The sequence below is a fragment of the Hypanus sabinus genome, chromosome 5 (genome assembly GCF_030144855.1).
Source record: "Hypanus sabinus isolate sHypSab1 chromosome 5, sHypSab1.hap1, whole genome shotgun sequence".
In the NCBI taxonomy this organism is placed as follows: domain Eukaryota; kingdom Metazoa; phylum Chordata; class Chondrichthyes; order Myliobatiformes; family Dasyatidae; genus Hypanus; species Hypanus sabinus.
This window is the reverse complement of record NC_082710.1, coordinates 183,947,502-183,967,966: the sequence shown is the minus strand read 5'-3', so window position 1 is coordinate 183,967,966 and position 20,465 is coordinate 183,947,502. Positions and strand designations below refer to the sequence as shown.

Below are 20,465 nucleotides of genomic sequence, written 5' to 3'. Positions count from 1 at the left end.
CAGGTGGTAGAGAAGGTGTTGGGAATGGCGAGGGTGGAACACGGCGGGAGGGGTTTGGGACAGGTGGTAGAGAAGGTGTTGGGAATGGCGAGGGTGGAACACTACGGGAGGTGTTTGGGACGGGTGGTAGAGAAGGTGTTGGGAATGTCGAGGGTGGAACTCTACGGGAGGGGTTTGGGACAGGTGGTAGAGAAGGTGTTGGGAATGGCGAGGGTGGAACACTGCGGGAGGGGTTTGGGACAGGTGGTAGAGAAGGTGTTGGGAATGGCGAGGGTGGAACACTACGGGAGGGGTTTGGGACAGGTGGTAGAGAAGGTGTTGGGAATGTCGAGGGTGGAACACTGCGGGAGGCGTTTGGGACAGATGGTAGAGAAGGTGTTGGGAATGGCGAGGGTGGAACACTACGGGAGGGGTTTGGGACAGGTGGTAGAGAAGGTGTTGGGAATGGCGAGGGTGGAACACTGCGGGAGGGGTTTGGGACGGGTGATAGAGAAGGTGTTGGGAATGGCGAGGGTGGAACACTGCGGGAGGGGTTTGGGACGGGTGATAGAGAAGGTGTTGGGAATGGCGAGGGTGGATACGGGAGGGGTTTGGGACAGGTGGTAGAGAAGGTGTTGGGAATGGCGAGGGTGGAACACCACTGGAGGGGTTTGGGACAGGTGGTAGAGAAGGTGTTCGGAATGGCGAGGGTGGAACACTGCGGGAGGGGTTTGGGACAGGTGGTAGAGAAGGTGTTGGGAATGGCGAGGGTGGATACGGGAGGGGTTTGGGACAGCTGGTAGAGAAGGTGTTGGGAATGGCGAGGGTGGAACACCACTGGAGGGGTTTGGGACAGGTGATAGAGAAGGAGTTGGGAATGGCGAGGGTGGAACACTGCAGGAGGGGTTTGGGACAGGAGGTAGAGAAGGTGTTGGGAATGGCGAGGGTGAAACACTACGGGAGGGGTTTGGGACGGGTGGTAGAGAAGGTGTTGGGAATGTCGAAGGTGGAACATTGTGCGAGGGGTTTGGGACAGGTGGTAGAGAAGGTGTTGGGAATGGTGAGGGTGGAACACTACGGGAGGGGTATGGGACAGGTGGTAGAGAAGGTGTTGGGAATGTCGAGGGTGGAACACTACGGGAGGGGTTTGGGATAGGTGGTAGAGAAGGTGTTGGGAATGGTGAGGGTGGAACACTACGGGAGGGGTTTAGGACAGGTGGTAGAGAAGGTTTTGGGAATGGCGAGGGTGGAACACTACGGGAGGGGTTTGGGACAGGTGGTAAAGAAGGTGTTGGGAATGGCTAGGGTGAAACACTACGTGAGGGGTTTGGGACAGGTGGTAGAGAAGGTGTTGGGAATGTCGAGGGTGGAACACTGCGGGAGGGGTTTGGGACGGGTGGTAGAGAAGGTGTTGGGAATGGTGAGGGTGGATACGGGAGGGGTTTGGGACGGGTGGTAGAGAAGGTGTTGGGAATGTCGAGGGTGGAACACTGCGGGAGGGGTTTGGGATGGGTGGTAGAGAAGGTGTTGGGAATGTCGAGGGTGGAACACTACGGGAGGGGTTTGGGACGGGTGATAGAGAAGGTGTGAGGAATGGCGAGGGTGTAACACTACGGGAGGGGTTTGGGACAGGTGATAGAGAAGGTGTTGGGAATGGCGAGGGTGGAACACTACGGGAGGGGTTTGGGACGGGTGGTAGAGAAGGTGTTGGGAATGGCGAGGGTGGAACACTGTTGGAGGGGTTTGGGACAGGTGGTAGAGAAGGTGTTGGGAATGGCGAGGGTGGAACACGGCGGGAGGGGTTTGGGACAGGTGGTAGAGAAGGTGTTCGGAATGGCGAGGGTGGAACACTACGGGCGGGGTTTGGGACGGGTGGTAGAGAAGGTGTTGGGAATGTCGAGGGTGGAACTCTACGGGAGGGGTTTGGGACAGGTGGTAGAGAAGGTGTTGGGAATGGCGAGGGTGGAACACTGCGGGAGGGGTTTGGGACAGGTGGTAGAGAAGGTGTTGGGAATGGCGAGGGTGGAACACTACGGGAGGGGTTTGGGACAGGTGGTAGAGAAGGTGTTGGGAATGTCGAGGGTGGAACACTGCGGGAGGCGCTTGGGACAGATGGTAGAGAAGGTGTTGGGAATGGCGAGGGTGGAACACTACGGGAGGGGTTTGGGACAGGTGGTAGAGAAGGTGTTGGGAATGGCGAGGGTGGAACACTGCGGGAGGGGTTTGGGACGGGTGATAGAGAAGGTGTTGGGAATGGCGAGGGTGGAACACTACGGGAGGGGTTTGGGACAGGTGGTAGAGAAGGTGTTGGGAATGGCGAGGGTGGATACGGGAGGGGTTTGGGACAGGTGGTAGAGAAGGTGTTGGGAATGGCGAGGGTGGATACGGGAGGGGTTTGGGACGGGTGGTAGAGAAGGTGTTGGGAATGGCGAGGGTGGAACACTACGGGAGGGGTTTGGGACAGGTGGTAGAGAAGGTGTTGGGAATGTTGAGGGTGGAACACTACGGGAGGGGTTTAGGACAGGTGGTAGAGAAGGTGTTGGGAATGTTGAGGGTGGAACACTACGGGAGGGGTTTGGGACAGGTGGTAGAGAAGGTGTTGGGAATGGCGAGGGTGGAACACTACGGGAGGGGTTTGGGACAGGTGGTAGAGAAGGTGTTGGGAATGGCGAGGGTGGAACACTACGGGAGGGGTTTGGGACAGGTGGTAGAGAAGGTGTTGGGAATGGCTAGGGTGGAACACTACGGGAGGGGTTTGGGACAGGTGGTAGAGAAGGTGTTGGGAATGGTGAGGGTGGAGCACTACGGGATGGGTTTGGGACGGGTGGTAGAGAAGGTGTTGGGAATGGCGAGGGTGGAACACTATGGGAGGGGTTTGGGACAGGTGGCAGAGAAGGTGTTGGGAATGTCGAGGGTGGAGCACTACGGGAGGGGTTTAGGAAGGGTGATAGAGAAGGTGTTGGGAATGGCGAGGGTGGAACACTACGGGAGGGGTTTAGGAAGGGTGATAGAGAAGGTGTTGGGAATGGCGAGGGTGGATACGGGAGGGATTTGGGACAGTTGGTAGAGAAGGTGTTGGGAATGGCGAGGGTGGAACACTACGGGAGGGGTTTGGGACAGTTGATAGGGAGGGATTTGGGACAGTTGGTAGAGAAGGTGCTGGGAATGGCGAGGGTGGAACACTACGGGAGGGGTTTGGGACAGGTGATAGAGAAGGAGTTGGGAATGGCGAGGGTGGATACGGGAGGGGTTTGGGACAGGTGGTAGAGAAGGTGTTGGGAATGGCGAGGGTGGAACATTGTGGGAAGGGTTTGGGACAGGTGGTAGAGAAGGTGTTGGGAATGGTGAGGGTGGAGCACTACGGGATGGGTTTGGGACGGGTGATAGAGAAGGTGTTGGGAATGGCGAGTGTGGAACACTACGGGAGGGGTTTGGGACGGGTGATAGAGAAGGTGTTGGGAATGGCGAGGGTGTAACACTACGGGAAGGGTTTGGGACGGGTGATAGAGAAGGTGTTGGGAATGGCGAGGGTGGAACACTACGGGAGGGGTTTGGGACGAGTGGTAGAGAAGGTGTTGGGAATGGCGAGGGTGGAACTCTGTGGGAGGGGTTTGGGACAGGTGGTAGAGAAGGTGTTGGGATTGGCGAGGGTGGAACCCTACGGGAAGGGTTTGGGACAGATGGTAGAGAAGGTGTTGGGAATGGCGAGGGTGGAACACTACGGGAGGGGTTTGGGATGAGTGGTAGAGAAGGTGTTGGGAATGGCGAGGGTGGAACACTGTGGGAGGGGTTTGGGACAGGAGGTAGAGAAGGTGTTGGGAATGGCGAGGGTGGAACACTACGGGAGGGGTTTGGGACGAGTGGTAGAGAAGGTGTTGGGAATGGCGAGGGTGGAACACTGTGGGAGGGGTATGGGACAGGTGGTAGAGAAGGTGTTGGGAATGGCGAGGGTGGAACACTGCGGGAGGGGTTTGGGACGGGTGATAGAGAAGGTGTTGGGAATGGCGAGGGTGGATACGGGAGGGGTTTGGGACAGGTGGTAGAGAAGGTGTTGGGAATGGCGAGGGTGGAACACCACTGGAGGGGTTTGGGACAGGTGGTAGAGAAGGTGTTGGGAATGGTGAGGTTGTAACACTACGGGAGGGGTTTAGGACAGGTAGTAGAGAAGGTTTTGGGAATGGCGAGGGAGGAACACTGCGGGAGGGGTTTGGGACAGGTGGTAGAGAAGGTGTTGGGAATGGCGAGGGTGGATACGGGAGGGGTTTGGGACAGGTGGTAGAGAAGGTGTTGGGAATGGCGAGGGTGGAACACCACTGGAGGGGTTTGGGACAGGTGATAGAGAAGGAGTTGGGAATGGCGAGGGTGGAACACTGCAGGAGGGGTTTGGGACAGGAGGTAGAGAAGGTGTTGGGAATGCCGAGGGTGAAACACTACGGGAGGGGTTTGGGACGGGTGGTAGAGAAGGTGTTGGGAATGTCGATGGTGGAACATTGTGCGAGGGGTTTGGGACAGGTGGTAGAGAATGTGTTGGGAATGGCGAGGGTGGAACACTACGGGAGGGGTATGGGACAGGTGGTAGAGAAGGTGTTGGGAATGTCGAGGGTGGAACACTACGGGAGGGGTTTGGGACAGGTGGTAGAGAAGGTGTTGGGAATGGTGAGGGTGGAACACTACGGGAGGGGTTTAGGACAGGTGGTAGAGAAGGTTTTGGGAATGGCGAGGATGGAACACTACGGGAGGGGTTTGGGACAGGTGGTAAAGAAGGTGTTGGGAATGGCGAGGGTGAAACACTACGGGAGGGGTTTGGGACAGGTAGTAGAGAAGGTGTTGGGAATGTCGAGGGTGGAACACTGCGGGAGGGGTTTGGGACGGGTGGTAGAGAAGGTGTTGGGAATGGTGAGGGTGGATACGGGAGGGGTTTGGGACGGGTGGTAGAGAAGGTGTTGGGAATGTCGAGGGTGGAACACTGCGGGAGGGGTTTGGGATGGGTGGTAGAGAAGGTGTTGGGAATGTCGAGGGTGGAACACTACGGGAGGGGTTTTGGACGGGTGATAGAGAAGGTGTGAGGAATGGCGAGGGTGTAACACTACGGGAGGGGTTTGGGACAGGTGATAGAGAAGGTGTTGGGAATGGCGAGGGTGGAACACTACGGGAGGGGTTTGGGACGGGTGGTAGAGAAGGTGTTGGGAATGGCGAGGGTGGAACACTGTGGGAGGGGTTTGGGACAGGTGGTAGAGAAGGTGTTGGGAATGGCGAGGGTGGACCACGGCGGGAGGGGTTTGGGACAGGTGGTAGAGAAGGTGTTCGGAATGGCGAGGGTGGAACACTACGGGAGGGGTTTGGGACGGGTGGTAGAGAAGGTGTTGGGAATGTCGAGGGTGGAACTCTACGGGAGGGGTTTGGGACAGGTGGTAGAGAAGGTGTTGGGAATGGCGAGGGTGGAACACTGCGGGAGGGGTTTGGGACAGGTGGTAGAGAAGGTGTTGGGAATGGCGAGGGTGGAACACTACGGGAGGGGTTTGGGACAGGTGGTAGAGAAGGTGTTGGGAATGTCGAGGGTGGAACACTGCGGGAGGCGTTTGGGACAGATGGTAGAGAAGGTGTTGGGAATGGCGAGGGTGGAACACTACGGGAGGGGTTTGGGACAGGTGGTAGAGAAGGTGTTGGGAATGGCGAGGGTGGAACACTGCGGGAGGGGTTTGGGACGGGTGATAGAGAAGGTGTTGGGAATGGCGAGGGTGGAACACTACGGGAGGGGTTTGGGACAGGTGGTAGAGAAGGTGTTGGGAATGGCGAGGGTGGATACGGGAGTGGTTTGGGACAGGTGGTAGAGAAGGTGTTGGGAATGGCGAGGGTGGATACGGGAGGGGTTTGGGACGGGTGGTAGAGAAGGTGTTGGGAATGGCGAGGGTGGAACACTACGGGAGGGGTTTGGGACAGGTGGTAGAGAAGGTGTTGGGAATGTTGAGGGTGGAACACTACGGGAGGGGTTTAGGACAGGTGGTAGAGAAGGTGTTGGGAATGTTGAGGGTGGAACACTACGGGAGGGGTTTGGGACAGGTGGTAGAGAAGGTGTTGGGAATGGCGAGGGTGGAACACTACGGGAGGGGTTTGGGACAGGTGGTAGAGAAGGTGTTGGGAATGGCTAGGGTGGAACACTACGGGAGGGGTTTGGGACAGGTGGTAGAGAAGGTGTTGGGAATGGTGAGGGTGGAGCACTACGGGATGGGTTTGGGACGGGTGGTAGAGAAGGTGTTGGGAATGGCGAGGGTGGAACACTATGGGAGGGGTTTGGGACAGGTGGCAGAGAAGGTGTTGGGAATGTCGAGGGTGGAACTCTACGGGAGGGGTTTGGGACAGGTGGTAGAGAAGGTGTTGGGAATGGCGAGGGTGGAGCACTACGGGAGGGGTTTAGGAAGGGTGATAGAGAAGGTGTTGGGAATGGCGAGGGTGGAACACTACGGGAGGGGTTTAGGAAGGGTGATAGAGAAGGTGTTGGGAATGGCGAGGGTGGATACGGGAGGGATTTGGGACAGTTGGTAGAGAAGGTGTTGGGAATGGCGAGGGTGGAACACTACGGGAGGGGTTTGGGACAGTTGATAGGGAGGGATTTGGGACAGTTGGTAGAGAAGGTGCTGGGAATGGCGAGGGTGGAACACTACGGGAGGGGTTTGGGACAGGTGATAGAGAAGGAGTTGGGAATGGCGAGGGTGGATACGGGAGGGGTTTGGGACAGGTGGTAGAGAAGGTGTTGGGAATGGCGAGGGTGGAACATTGTGGGAAGGGTTTGGGACAGGTGGTAGAGAAGGTGTTGGGAATGGTGAGGGTGGAGCACTACGGGATGGGTTTGGGACGGGTGATAGAGAAGGTGTTGGGAATGGCGAGGGTGGAACACTACGGGAGGGGTTTGGGACGGGTGATAGAGAAGGTGTTGGGAATGGCGAGGGTGTAACACTACGGGAAGGGTTTGGGACGGGTGATAGAGAAGGTGTTGGGAATGGCGAGGGTGGAACACTACGGGAGGGGTTTGGGACGAGTGGTAGAGAAGGTGTTGGGAATGGCGAGGGTGGAACTCTGTGGGAGGGGTTTGGGACAGGTGGTAGAGAAGGTGTTGGGATTGGCGAGTGTGGAACCCTACGGGAAGGGTTTGGGACAGGTGGTAGAGAAGGTGTTGGGAATGGCGAGGGTGGAACACTACGGGAGGGGTTTGGGACGAGTGGTAGAGAAGGTGTTGGGAATGGCGAGGGTGGAACACTGTGGGAGGGGTTTGGGACAGGTGGTAGAGAAGGTGTTGGGAATGGCGAGGGTGGAACACTGTGGGAGGGGTTTGGGACAGGTGGTAGAGAAGGTGTTGGGAATGGCGAGGGTGGAACACTGCGGGAGGGGTTTGGGACAGGTGGTAGAGAAGGTGTTGGGAATGGCGAGGGTGGAACACTACGGGAGGGGTTTGGGACGGGTGATAGAGAAGAGTGCCAGGTTTGGAAGGTGACATGGGTGCAGACAAACCCATCCCTGAGACATGGGCAAGGTCATCTGATTCCAAACAATTGGTTTACTGATGATTACAGAATGTCTCTCTGGTGCTCCCCCCTCCCTCCCCTCTCCATTCCCCATTTCCCAACCGCAAATCCCCTCTTACCGCACCTTCCCACTCTCAGTCCACAATAGACACATATCAAAATCAGGTTTATCATCACTCACACGTCATGAAATTTGATTTTTTTGTGTGGCAGCAGAACAGTGCTTTACATAAAATTACTACAGTACTGTGCAAATGTCTTCAGTGCCCCAGCTATTTTTATGTGCCCAAACTTATGCATGGACCTGTAGATGGATAGACAGACAGATAGACTGAGATGGATAGACAGATAGATAGACTGTGATAGATAGACATATAGACTGATAGATAGACAGACAGATCGATAGCTATGATTTAAGTACTCATTAAAGTATCAGATTCACATCCTTTTTAGTTAACTGCGATAAACTGCTGGCCCATGTTTGTGTAAATACGCAGATGAATGTTTGGTCCCTAACTGTGTAATGTTCCTCTCTCCCAGCTCCAGCCTCTCTGACGGTGGATCCGAACACAGCGAACCCCTGGCTCATTGTGTCTGAGAACCGGGCCAGTTTAAGGCTCGGAGCAAAAAAGCAGCGGGTCCCAGACAACCCGGAGCGGTTCGATCCCTGTCCGTGTGCACTGGGATCGGAGGGATTCCGATCAGGGAGGCACTACTGGGAGGTGGAGGTGGGAGGCAAGACTGAGTGGGAGATTGGGGTGGCCCGAGAGACCGTGGAGAGAAAAGGGCAATTCACTCTGAGCCCCGAGAACGGACACTGGACCATAGGGCTGGAACCCGAAGGAGACTTGGTTGCCTTTACAGCGCCTTCCGAGACATCCCTCTCCTGGAGAGAGAAACTCCAAAGAATCGGCGTGTTCCTGGACTACGAGGGTGGCCAGATATCGTTCTACAATGCAGGTGACATGTCCCATCTCTACACCTTCTGCCAAACGTTCACCGGGAGACTCTTCCCCATCTTCAATCCGGGACTGAATGATGACGGGAAAAACTCGTCCCCGCTGACAGTTTTGGGCCACCGTTGAGCCCGTCACCCTCGCTGCCCTCTTACCCCCGCTGGGCAGAAGTAGGCCACTCCAGGATCAACACCCAGCATGCCGCCCCGTAGCGCAAGCCGGTGGGAGCCGCAAATACAGTAATACTTTGTTCGTCCATAGAACACTTTTCATACAGGCAATGTAGCTATTTACAGTGGGATATAAGGTACACATGAGAAAATAAAGTAAATAAAAACATGAAAATAAAAGACAAAAAGATGTTAGTTAAAAGCAACGATAAATAAATAGGCTTTGAACTGGCATTTAAAAGTGTCAAGCAACACACACAAAATACTGGTGGAACACAGCAGGCCAGGTAGCATCTACAAGGAGAAGCACTGTCGACATTTCGGGCCGAGACCCTTCGTCAGGACTAATCGAAAGAAAAGATAGTAAGAGATTTGAAAGTGGGTGGGGGAGGGGGGAGATCCGAAATGATAGGAGAAGACTGGAGGGGGAGGGATGAAGCTAAGAGCTGGAAAGGTGATTGGCAAAAGTGATACAGAGCTGGAGAAGGGAAAGGATCATGGGATGGGAGGCCTTGGGAGAAAGAAAGAGGGAAGGGAGCACCAGAGGGAGATGGAGAGCAGGCAAGGAGTTATTGTGAGAGGGGCAGAGAGAGAAAAAATAATAAATAAGGGATGGGGTAAGAAGAGGAGAAAGGGCATTAACGGAAGCTAGAGAAGTCAATGTTCATGCCAACAGGTTGGAGGCTACCCAGCCAGTATATAAGGTGTTGTTCCTCCAGCCTGAGTTTGGATTCATTTTGACAGTAGAGGAGGCCATGGATATACATATCAGAATGGGAATGGGACGTGGAATTAAAATGTGTGGCCACTGGGAGATCCTGCTTTCTCTGGCGGACAGAGCATAGGTGTTCAGCAAAACTGTCTCCCAGCCTGCATCGGGTCTCACCAATATATAAAAGGCCACACCGGGAGCACCGGACACAGTATACCACACCAGCCGACTCACAGGTGAAGTGTCGCCTCACCTGGAAGGACTGTCTGGGGCCCTGAATGGTGGTGAGGGGGGAAGTGTAAGGGCAGGTGTAGCACTTGTTCTGCTTACAAGGATAAGTGCCAGGAGGGAGATCGGTGGGAAGGGATGGGGGGCGGGGGGATGAGTGGACAAAGGAGTCGCGTAGGGAGTGATCCCTGCAGAAAGCAGAAATGGGGGGGGGGAGGGAAAAATGTGTTTGGTGGTGGGATCCCATTGGAGATGGCAGAAGTTTTATGGAGAATTATATTTTGGACCTGGAGGCTGCGGGTGTGGTAGGTGAGGACAAGGGGAACCCTATCCCGAGTGGGGTGGCGGGCGGATGGAGTGAGATTAAATGTGCATGAAGTGGGAGAGATGTGTTTGAGAGCAGAGTTAATGGTGGAGGAAAGGAAGCCCCTTTCTTTAAAAAAGGAAGACACCTCAACTGAGTCTGTATCGCTTCCGGTTTTAGGAGTTGAATTCCACAGATCGGGTGTGTAATGCTGACCTGCCAATTCGCTCTTGAGGGAGATTGTTTAAATTTAAGTCACCAGTGGGAGAAGACTTGAGAGCTCAAGCAGGATTACAAAACAAATTTTCTGGTTATAAATTGAATCTTGATAAGAGTGTGCTTTTCCATTAAATATGCAAGTTCCAATTTGTAGACAATCACCATTTAGACTAGTTACTGATTATTCTACTTATTTAGGGGTTAAAATTACTAAGAAGTATAAGGATCTATTTAAAGTTAATTTTTTTTACCTTTAATTGATCAGGTTAAACAACTGTTTACTAAATGGTCCCCACTGTCCTTATCTTTGATTGGTAGAATTAAAGCTATTAAGATGTTTGTTTTACCTAAATTTCTGTATCTATTTCAGGCAGTATCAATTTCCATTCCTAAATCTTTTTTTGATATTGATTCTAAAATTTCTTCATATATATGGCAATATAGAAATCCCAGGTTGTAAGATATATTTACTTACAGGGGGCAGGAATCCAGATTACGAGAGAAGATGTTATGATGAAGGATAAGGGAAAGGTGGGGAATACACGTTTCCCAAATATTAATTGTGTAAAGGAGAAAGGTGAGACAGAACATGTGTTGGAAAAGTTACATGTACAGAGGGTTGGTCAGAAGGAGCATGGGGTTAAATGTGTAGAAGGTTTGGGTGATCTTGAGAAGGTCATCAAAATTCAAGGTGCAATTAGCCCGATGGAAGTTCAAGGAGCTGGGTTAGGTACAGTAGACAGTGTTTTAAGCAAAGAGATGAGGAATGGGCTAAGAATTCTATACTTGAATGCGCGTAGTGTCAGAAATAAGACAGATGAGCTTGAAGCTCAGATGAAAATGGGGAACTACGATATTGTTGGGATAACGGAGACATGGCTGCAAGGGGATCAGACCTGGGAATTGAGTGTACTAGGGTATACGTGCTATCGTAGAGACAGAAATATGGGAAGAGGGGGTGGGGTGGCCCTGTTGGTGAGGAATGAGATTCAGTCCTTAGCAAGAGGTGACTTGGGAACAGGGGAAGTAGAGTCTGTGTGGATTGAGCTGAGGAACAGTAAGGGTAAAAAGACCCTAATGGGTGTTGCGTACAGGCCCCCAAACAGTAGCGTGGATATTGGGTACAAGTTGATTAGGGAGTTAAGATTGGCATGTGCTAAAGGTAATGCAGTCGTTATGGGAGATTTCAACATGCAGGTGAACTGGGAGAATCAGGTAGGTGCTGGACCCCAGGATAGGGAGTTTGTGGAGTGTCTAAGGGATGTATTTTTGGAACAGCTTGTGCTTGACCAACCAGGAACGAGGCTATTTTGGACTTGGTGATATGTAATGAACAGGAATTGATAAGTGATCTTGAAGTAAAGAAGCCATTAGGAAGTAGTGATCATAACATGATACGTTTTTATCTACAATTTGAGAGGGATAAGGGCAGATCAGAGGTGTCAGTGTTGCAATTAAATAAAGGAGACTACGGAACCATGAGGGAAGAGCTGGCCAAAGTTAAATGGGCGGATGCCCTGGCAGGAAAGACAGTGGATCAGCAGTGGCAGGTATTCTTGGGGATAATACAAAAGATGCAAAAACAGTTCATTCCAATGAGAAGGAAGGATTCAAAGAGGGGGAAGGGGCCACAGTGGTTGACAAAGGAAGTCAGAGATTGTATAGCATTAAAGAAAAAGAAGTATGACAGGGCTAAGATGATTGGGAAAGTTTTAAGGAACAGCAGATCTTAACTAAAAAAGCAATACGGAGAGAAAAAATCAGGTATGAGCTCAGTCTAGCCAGGAATATAAAAGGGGATAGCAAAAGCTTTTTTAGCTATGTGAAGAGAAAGAAGATAGTTAAGAACAATGTTGGCCCCTTGAAGAATGAATTGGGAGAAATTGTTATGGGAAACAGGGAAATGGCAACAGAATTTAATGCGTACTTTAGATCTGTCTTCACCAGGGAGGACACAAGCAATCTCCCAGATGTATGGATGGGCCAGGGTCATAAGATATCAGAGGAATTGAGACAGATTGACATTGGGAAAGAAACTGTGATGAGTAGACTGGTAGGACTGAAGGCTAATAAATCCCTGGGTCCAGATGGTCTGCATCTCCGAGGGTTCTAAAAGAGGTGGCTCAGGAAATTGCAGATGCATTGGTAATCATTTTCCAATGTTCCTTAGATTCAGGATCAGTTCCTGAAGATTGGAGAGTGGCTAATGTTATCCCACTTTTCAAGAAGGGAGGGAAGGAGAAAACAGAACTATCGCCCTGTTAGCCTAACGTCAGTCGTGGGGAAGATGCTTGAGTCCATTATTAAGGACGAAATAGTGGCACATCTTGATGGCAGTAATAGGATTAGGCCGAGCCAGCATGGATTTACCAAGGGCAAATCATGCTTGACTAATCTGTTGGAGTTTTTTGAGGGTGTAACAGGGATGTTAGACGAGGATAAGCCAGTGGATGTTGTGTACCTAGATTTTCAGAAGGCATTCGATAAGGTGCCACATAGGAGATTGGTGAGTAAAATCAGAGCTCATGGCATTGGGGGCAGGGTTTCAACATGGATAGAAAACTGGTTGGCAGATAGAAAGCAAAGGGTAGCAATGAATGGGTGTTTCTCGGACTGGCTGGAGGTGACTAGTGGGGTACCACGGGGCTCTGTATTGGGACCACAGCTCTTTACGATTTATGTCAACGATTTAGATGAGGGCATTGAAAACTATATCAGCAAGTTTGCTGACGATACTAAACTGGGTGGCAGTGTGACATGCGAAGAGGACATTAGGAGAATACAGGGAGACCTGGATAGGCAGATACTTGGCAGATGTCATTCAATGTGAATAAATGTGAAGTTATCCACTTTGGAAGCAGGAACAAGAGGGCAGAGTATTGTCTGAATGGTGTCGAGTTAGGTAAGGGAGAAATGCAAAGAGACCTAGGAGTCCTAGTTCATCAGTCAATGAAGGTGAATGAGCAAGTGCAACAGGCAGTGAAGAGGGCAAATGGAATGTTGGCCTTTATTACAAGGGGAATTGAGTACAAGAGCAAGGATGTCCTTTTGCATTTGTACAGGGTCCTGGTGAGACCACACCTGGAATATTGTGTACACTTTTGGTCTCCAGGTTTGAGGAAGGACATTCTGGCAATTGAGGAAGTGCAGCGTAGATTCACTAGGTTGATTCCTGGGATGGCAGGGCTGTCTTACGCGGAGAGATTGGGCTTGTACACACTGGAATTGAGGAGATTGAGAGGGGATCTGATTGAAACGTTTAAGATAATTAAAGGATTTGATAGGATTGAGGCAGGAAATATGTTCCAGATGTTGGGAGAGTCCAATACCAGAGGGCATGGATTGAGAATAAGAGGTCAGTTATTTAAAACAGAGTTGAGGAAGAACTTCTTCTCCCAGAGAGTTGTGGAGTTGTGGAATGCACAGCCTTGGAGGATGGTGGAGGCCAATTCTCTGGATGCTTTCAAGAAGGAGCTAGATAGATATCTGATGGATAGGGGAATCAAGGGATATGGGGACAAGGCAGGGACTGGGTATTGATAGTGAATGATCAGCCATGATCTCAGAATGGCAGTGCAGACTCGAGGGGCCGAATGGTCTACTTCTGCACCTATTGTCTATATTTACAGAGATCAAAAAAGGAAGGCGGTTTGCCTTTGCTGAATCTTAAATTTTATTCTTGGGCAATTAATATTTGATATTTAATGTTTTGGACACAAGAATTGGATGAAACTCAATGTCCACGATGGATGAACCTCAAGCGAGAGTCTGCACAGGGATTTTCACTGGCTTCTATTTTAGGGGCTGTGCTGCCTTTTGCATTTACTAACTTGAATAAACAATTGATATATCTAATAGTTAAACATACAATGCGAATATGGTTTCAATTTCGTAAATTTTTTGGGTTGTATAAATTTATCCTGTCAAGCTCTATTATACCTAACTTTTTTTTCCCCAACCATCTAGAATTGATCAAGCTTTTTTTTAATGGAAAACGAAAGGAATAACATGTTTTCATGGATGATTGTTTTGTGTCTTTTGAATGGTTGTCCAGTAAATATAATTTGCCAAGATCACTTTTTTCAGATATTTACAGATTAGAAACTTTCTGAATGCTACTTTATCTACATTTCCGATATCACATCAAATCGAAGTTACAGAAAAAATTAAGGTTTAAACCCCTATCAGAAGAGTTTGATAGCAATTATTTATGATCTGATTACGAAAGTACATCTCGGTACCTGATAAAATTAAGAATGAGTGGGAAAGAGAACTTCAAATATCTTTATCTACAGAGAAATGGGAGAAAATAATTAAACTAGTTAACATTTCTTCAATGTGTGCCAAACCTGCTTTAATACAATTTAAGGTGGTTCATAGGGCTCATATGTCCAAGGATAAGTTAGCGCATTTTTACCATCATATAAATCCTGTCTGTTATAGATAAAATTCTGAAGTAGCTTCCTTGACACATATGTTCTGGTCTTGTCCTCTTTTTGGGAAATATTGGAAAGATATTTTTGATATTACTTCAGTAGTTCTGCATGTTGATTTACAACCTCATCCTACTACTGCAATTTTTGGACTACCAGTGATAGACTCCAGTCACTGACCCTCATCAGCTTGTTGTCTAATTGCATTTGTTACCTTACTCACCAGAAGATCCATTTTACTTAAATGGAAAGATTCGAATCCCCCCCCCCCCCCAACACATTTCAATGGTTTTCTCAAACAATAGCATGTTTAAACTTGGAAAACATTAGGAATGGTACCGTGGACCCTTCGGTGAAATTTGAAGAAACTTGGAGAAACATTTTCATATGATGTAGGTTGACCCTTTTATGAATTTTTTTTGGTAATTTTTTTTGTTCATGTATAGAGGAGTGGAGTTAACAACAAATTATAACTTTAACCAATGAAACATGGCAGCCTAAACTTTGTTTTTTTTAAGTTTAGTTTTTCTTAGTTTAGGGTTTTTTCTATTTTATAAATATCTTTTTCATGATTAATTACTAAGAGATTGGGAGGTTAAATTCTATGTTACTTGAAATATGTGTCTTTATATGTTAATGTTATTAATGTAATCCCGATCTCTATGTACCATTATCAATATTGATATGTTTATTATTCTGAAATTTAATGAAAAGATTGAAAAGGGATTATACAAATGCAAGTAAGAGCACTTTAAAATCAATTCTAAAATATGCAGGAACCCAGCTAGTACGGGAGTAATATGTTCCCTCATTCTGGCTTTGGATAAAGGTCTAGCAGTGGCGTTCTGAATGAGTTGTAGTTTGTCAATAGATTGCTTTGGAGGGCCAGTGAACAGTGCATTGCGGTAATCTATTCCGTATAAAGGCGTGAATGAGTTTTCAGCATCATTGCGTAACAGAAACGGACGCACGTTTGCAATGTCTGATTGGAGGATCTGCCGGAGGGGGCGGAGCTGGGAACGGGAAGAGACGCACACAAAATGCTGGAGGAACTCAGTGTCTACGGAAAAGAGTACAGTTAATGTTTGGGGCATTTTATGTGTGTCGCTTGGATTTCCAGCAGCTGCCGATTTTCTCCTGTTAGCAAGTGGGGGAAATCGTTTCTTCAGAAATAAACTTTAGTCCTAAAAGTGTATTGGAAGAAAAGGTAAAAAGATCTTTCTTTGCAGTCTGCACTCATCATGTCTGAAATGTCATAATGTTACATTGAGCGCTGCCGAGAGTCCAGTGCTTCCCCACAGAGCCTTTGCATTGGCTGCCCGAGCTTCAGTGCGTCCCAGGGCTTCTACAGCCTGGAATGTGATGCCGTGCGTCGCTGGCAAAGATCCCACATCAGAAGCGTATTATCCCCTCTTACCTCTTGTTATCACCTCCCTCTGGTGCACCCCCCCCCCCCAACCTTCCCCTTCACCAACGGTCCACTCTCCTCTCCTATCAGATTCCTTCCTCTCCAGCTTCTCATTTCATTCCTCCCTCCCTTACCCACCCATCTTCCCCCTCACCTGGTCTCTCACCGTTCACCTGCAGCCTGCACTCCTCCAACACTCTCATCTTCTTATTTGGGTTTCCCACCCCTTCATTTCCCGTCCCGACGAAGGGTCTCAGCCCGAAACATCCAGGATTTATTCCTCCCCTTAGATGCTGCCCGATCTACTGTTCCTCCAGCAATTTAAGTGTGTTACCATGGATCTGTTATACTGCTACTTTGGAGGATGAAAGTTGACAAGCACAATAAACACAGGCACATTTCAAGAATTCTCTGTTTTCTCAACAACCACGTGTGGCGAGGCAGTGTGCAAATGCTGATAGCACAACTGTGCTGGGCAGAATCTCAGGTGGTGACGAGGAGGCGTGCAGGAGTTACAATCAGGTGTAATCAGAAACAGGTTCAGAGTTGAAGTAGCTCTCCTATCTCTGATCACAGAAGTGAGGTAGATCAGTTGTTTGAGTGGTGTCACAACAACAACCTTGCACTCAGTAAGACAAAGGGAATGATTGTGGAAGAGGAAATTGGGAGAGCACACAACAGTCTCGGTCAAGGGGTGAGCAGGTTCCAGTCCCTGGGTGTCAACATCTCTGAAGATCTATCCTGGGCCCAGCATATCGATGGCTGAGTGGTGTCATAACAATTCAATATCAGCAAGACGAAGGAACTGACTATAGACTTCAGGAGAAGGAAACCAGAGGTCCATGAGCCAGACCTCATTGGAAGATCAGAGGTGGAGAGAGTCAGCAATTTTAAATTCCTAGGTGTTACTATTTCAGAAGACCTGTCATGGTCCCAGCGTGTACTGTAAGTGCAATTACACCGAAAGCACAGCGACATCTCTACTTCCTGGGGAGTTTGTGAAGATTCCGCATGACATCTAAAACTTTGACCAGCTTCTATAGATGTGTAGTGGAGAGTATATTGACAGGCTGCATCCCAGCCTGCTACGGAAACACTAAAGCCCTTGAATGGAAAATTCACCATTGAACACATGTACATGAAATACTGTTGCAGGAAAGCAGCATCCATCATCAGGGACCCCCACCACACAGGTCATGCTCCCCTCTCTGTTATCAGGAAGAAGGTGAAAGAGCCTCAGGACTCACACCACCAGATTTAGGACCAGTTATCACCCCTCAACCATTAGGCTCTTGAATAAAGGGGTACCACTCAAGTTCACTCACCCCATCACTGAAATGTTCCCCCAGCCAATGGACTCACTTTTAAGGACTTTCCATCACATGCTGTCAATATTTATTGATTATTATTATCATCTTCTATATTTGCACAGTTTGTTGTCATTGGTTGTCCATCCTGTTGGGTGCAATATTTCATTGATTCTGTTGTGCTTCTTGGATTCTCATTGAATGCCCACAAGAAAATGAATCGATAGTTGTGTGTCCTTTGATAATGAACTTTGAGTTATTGCCCATGTCCTCATTGGCAGGGATGCCAGTGCCAATGATGGAGCTGGCTGAGTTTACAAGACTCTGCAGCGTTTTCCGATCCTGTGCCGTGGCATCTCTGTACCAGACGGTGTTGCAACCGGTTAGAATGTTCTGTCTCTGTATAAATTTTCAAGTGTCTTTTGTGACATACCAAATCTCCTAAAGAATATTAACTATAACAGAATCAAGTAACAACCACACAACTTGGCCATTCGACCAGAGTGCAGAAGACAACAAACTGCAAATTAACTGTGCAAGCTGTGAATTTCTCCCCTCTGGTTCAGTAGCCTGATTATTGAGGGGTAATAACTGTTCCTGAACCTGGTGGTGTGAATCCTGAGGCTCCTGTACCTCCTGCCTGATGGTGGCAACAGTGAGACGAGAGCAAGGCCTGGATGGTGGTTCCTGCTGGTTGAGGGGTAATAACTGTTCCTGAACCTGGTGGTGTGGGTCCTGAGGCTCCTGTACCTCCTGCCTGATGGTGGCAACAGTGAGACGAGAGCAAGGCCTGGATGGTGGTTCCTGCTGGTTGAGGGGTAATAACTCTAAGAAGACAGCATAAGGACCCCTCATAATCCAAGACATTCCCACTTCTCATCGCTACCATCAAGGAAGAGGTACTGGAGCCTGAAGACATTTCGGGAACAGCTTCTTCCCTTCTGCCATCAGATTTCTGAACATTACCTGAACCCATGAATACATCACCAATTTTGCTATTGTTCATTAGGAGTTTAAGATGATTTGGTATCTCAGCAAAGACCCTGGCAAATCTCCGCAGATGTATTGTGGAGGTGGAGAGCATCCGAACTTATTGTATCACCATCTGGTATGGAGGGGGCCACCACACAGGATCATAAAAAGCTATTGTGGGTAGTGTGAAAAAAGAGCAAAGTAGGGAGGTAGTGTCCATGGCTTCAACGGCCATTCAGAAATCTGATGGCAGAGGGGACAAAGCTGTTCCTGAACTGTTGAGTTTGGACTTCAGGCTCCTGTATCTCCTCCATGATAGTATGTCCTGGGTGATGGATACCACCTTCTGAAGATATTCTCGATGCTGGGGAGGCTCGTGCCTGTGATGGAGCTGGCGGAGTTTAGAACTTTCTGACCCTGTGCTGCGGAGCCTCCACACCAGACAGTTGCAATCAGTCAGATGCTCTCCACAGTACATCTGTAGAAATTCGCTAGAGTCTTTGGGGATGTACCAAATCTCCTCAAGCTCCCAATGCAATATAACTGCGACGTGCCATCCACATGTTTGGGCAGAAAGGCAGCTTCAGGAAAGCAGGAGGTACAATGGAGGGGTGATGCCTGCACAGTGCCCTCACACTGTTGGTGGAGCCCCTCCATCCTGCCCCACCATTCAACGAGATAAGGTCCCACATAGGAGATTGGTGGGTAAAATCAAAGCTCAGGGCATTGGGGGGGGGGGGGGAAAGACATTGACATGGATAGAAAACTGGTTGGCAGATAGAAAGCAAAGGGTAGCAGTGAATGGGTGTTTCTCGGAATGGCAGGTGGTGACTAGTGGGGTGCCACAGGGCTCGGTATTGGGACCACAGCTGTTTACAATTTACATCAACAATTTGGATGAAGGCATTGAGAATAACATCAGCAAATTTGCTGATGATACTAAGCTGGGTGGCAGTGTGACATGTGATGAGGATGTTAGGAGAATTCAGGGTGACTTGGATAGGCTGGGTGAGTGGGCAGATACTTGGCAGATGACGTTTAATGTGAATAAGTGTGAGGTTATCCACTTTGGGAGTAAGGACAGGAAGGCAGGTTATTATCTGAACGGTGTAGAGTTAGGTAAGGGAGAAATACAAAGAGATCTAGGAGTCCTTGTTCATCAGTCACTGAAGGTGAATGAGCAAGTGCAGCAGGCAGTGAAGAAGGTTAATGGAATGTTGGCCTTTATTACAAAGGGAATTGAGTACAAGAGCAAGGAAATCCTCTTGCATTTGTATAGAGCCCTGGTGAGACCACACCTGGAGTATTGTGTACAGTTTTGGTCTCCAGGGTTAAGGAAGGACATCCTGGCTGTAGAGGAAGTGCCGAACACTTACTGTCACCTAGTCCCACCTACCGGCACTCAACCCATAACCCTCCATTCCTTTCCTGTCCATATACCTATCCAATTTTTTTTAAATGACAAAATCAAATCTGCCTCAGCCACTTCTACTGGAAGCTTGTTCCACACAGCTACCACTCTCTGAGTAAAGAAGTTCCCCTTCGTGTTACCCCTAAACTTTTGCCCCCACCTATCAACTCATGTCCTCTTGTTTGAATCTCCCCTACTCTCAATGGAAAAAGCCTATCCACGTCAACTCGATCTATCCCGCTCATGATTTTAAATACCTTTATCAAGTCCCCCCTCAACCTTCTATGCTCCAAAGAATAAAGATCTAACTTGTTCAACCTTTCTCTATAACTTAGGTGCTGAAACCCAGGTAACATTGTAGTAAATCTCCTCTGTATGCTCTCTCTATTTTGTTGACATCTTTTCTATAATTCAAGAAGGGAGAGAGGCAGAAGAAAGGGAATTGTAGGCCCATTAGTCTGACTTCAGTAGTTGGGAAGATTCTGGAGTCTTGTTAAGGATGAAGCTTCAGGGTATTTGGAGGCACATGACAGAATTGAGCAGAGCCAGTCTGGTTCCTTAAGGGGAAATCATGCCTGACCAATCTGTGGGTGGGATAGACAAGGGAGAGTCAGTGGACACTGTTTACTTGGGTTTTCAGAATGCCTTTGGCAGGTGCAGCTACTTTACAAAGTAAGAGCCGAAGGTATTACAGGAGATGTACCAGCATGGATAGAAGATTGGCTGATTGGCAGGAGGCAAAGGGTAGGAATTAAGGGAGCCTTTTCTGTTTGGCTGCTGGTGACTAGTGGTTTGCTGGAGGAGTCGGTGTTGGGGCTGATTTTTTTCATGTTGCACGTCATGAGG

At 49.1% G+C, this 20,465-nt stretch overlaps 1 protein-coding gene across 1 annotated transcript in view; it reads left to right on the top strand.

The window, feature by feature from the left end:
* Positions 1-8,949, top strand: part of LOC132394864 (uncharacterized) — a 109,898-nt gene extending 100,949 nt beyond the window's left edge. The window contains exon 12 of the mRNA XM_059971272.1: positions 8,040-8,949. Within this exon, the coding sequence (XP_059827255.1) occupies positions 8,040-8,584 (545 nt within the window). The 3' untranslated portion in view covers positions 8,585-8,949. The remainder of the gene's footprint in view (positions 1-8,039) is intronic.
* Positions 8,950-20,465: the final 11,516 nt, after the last annotated feature.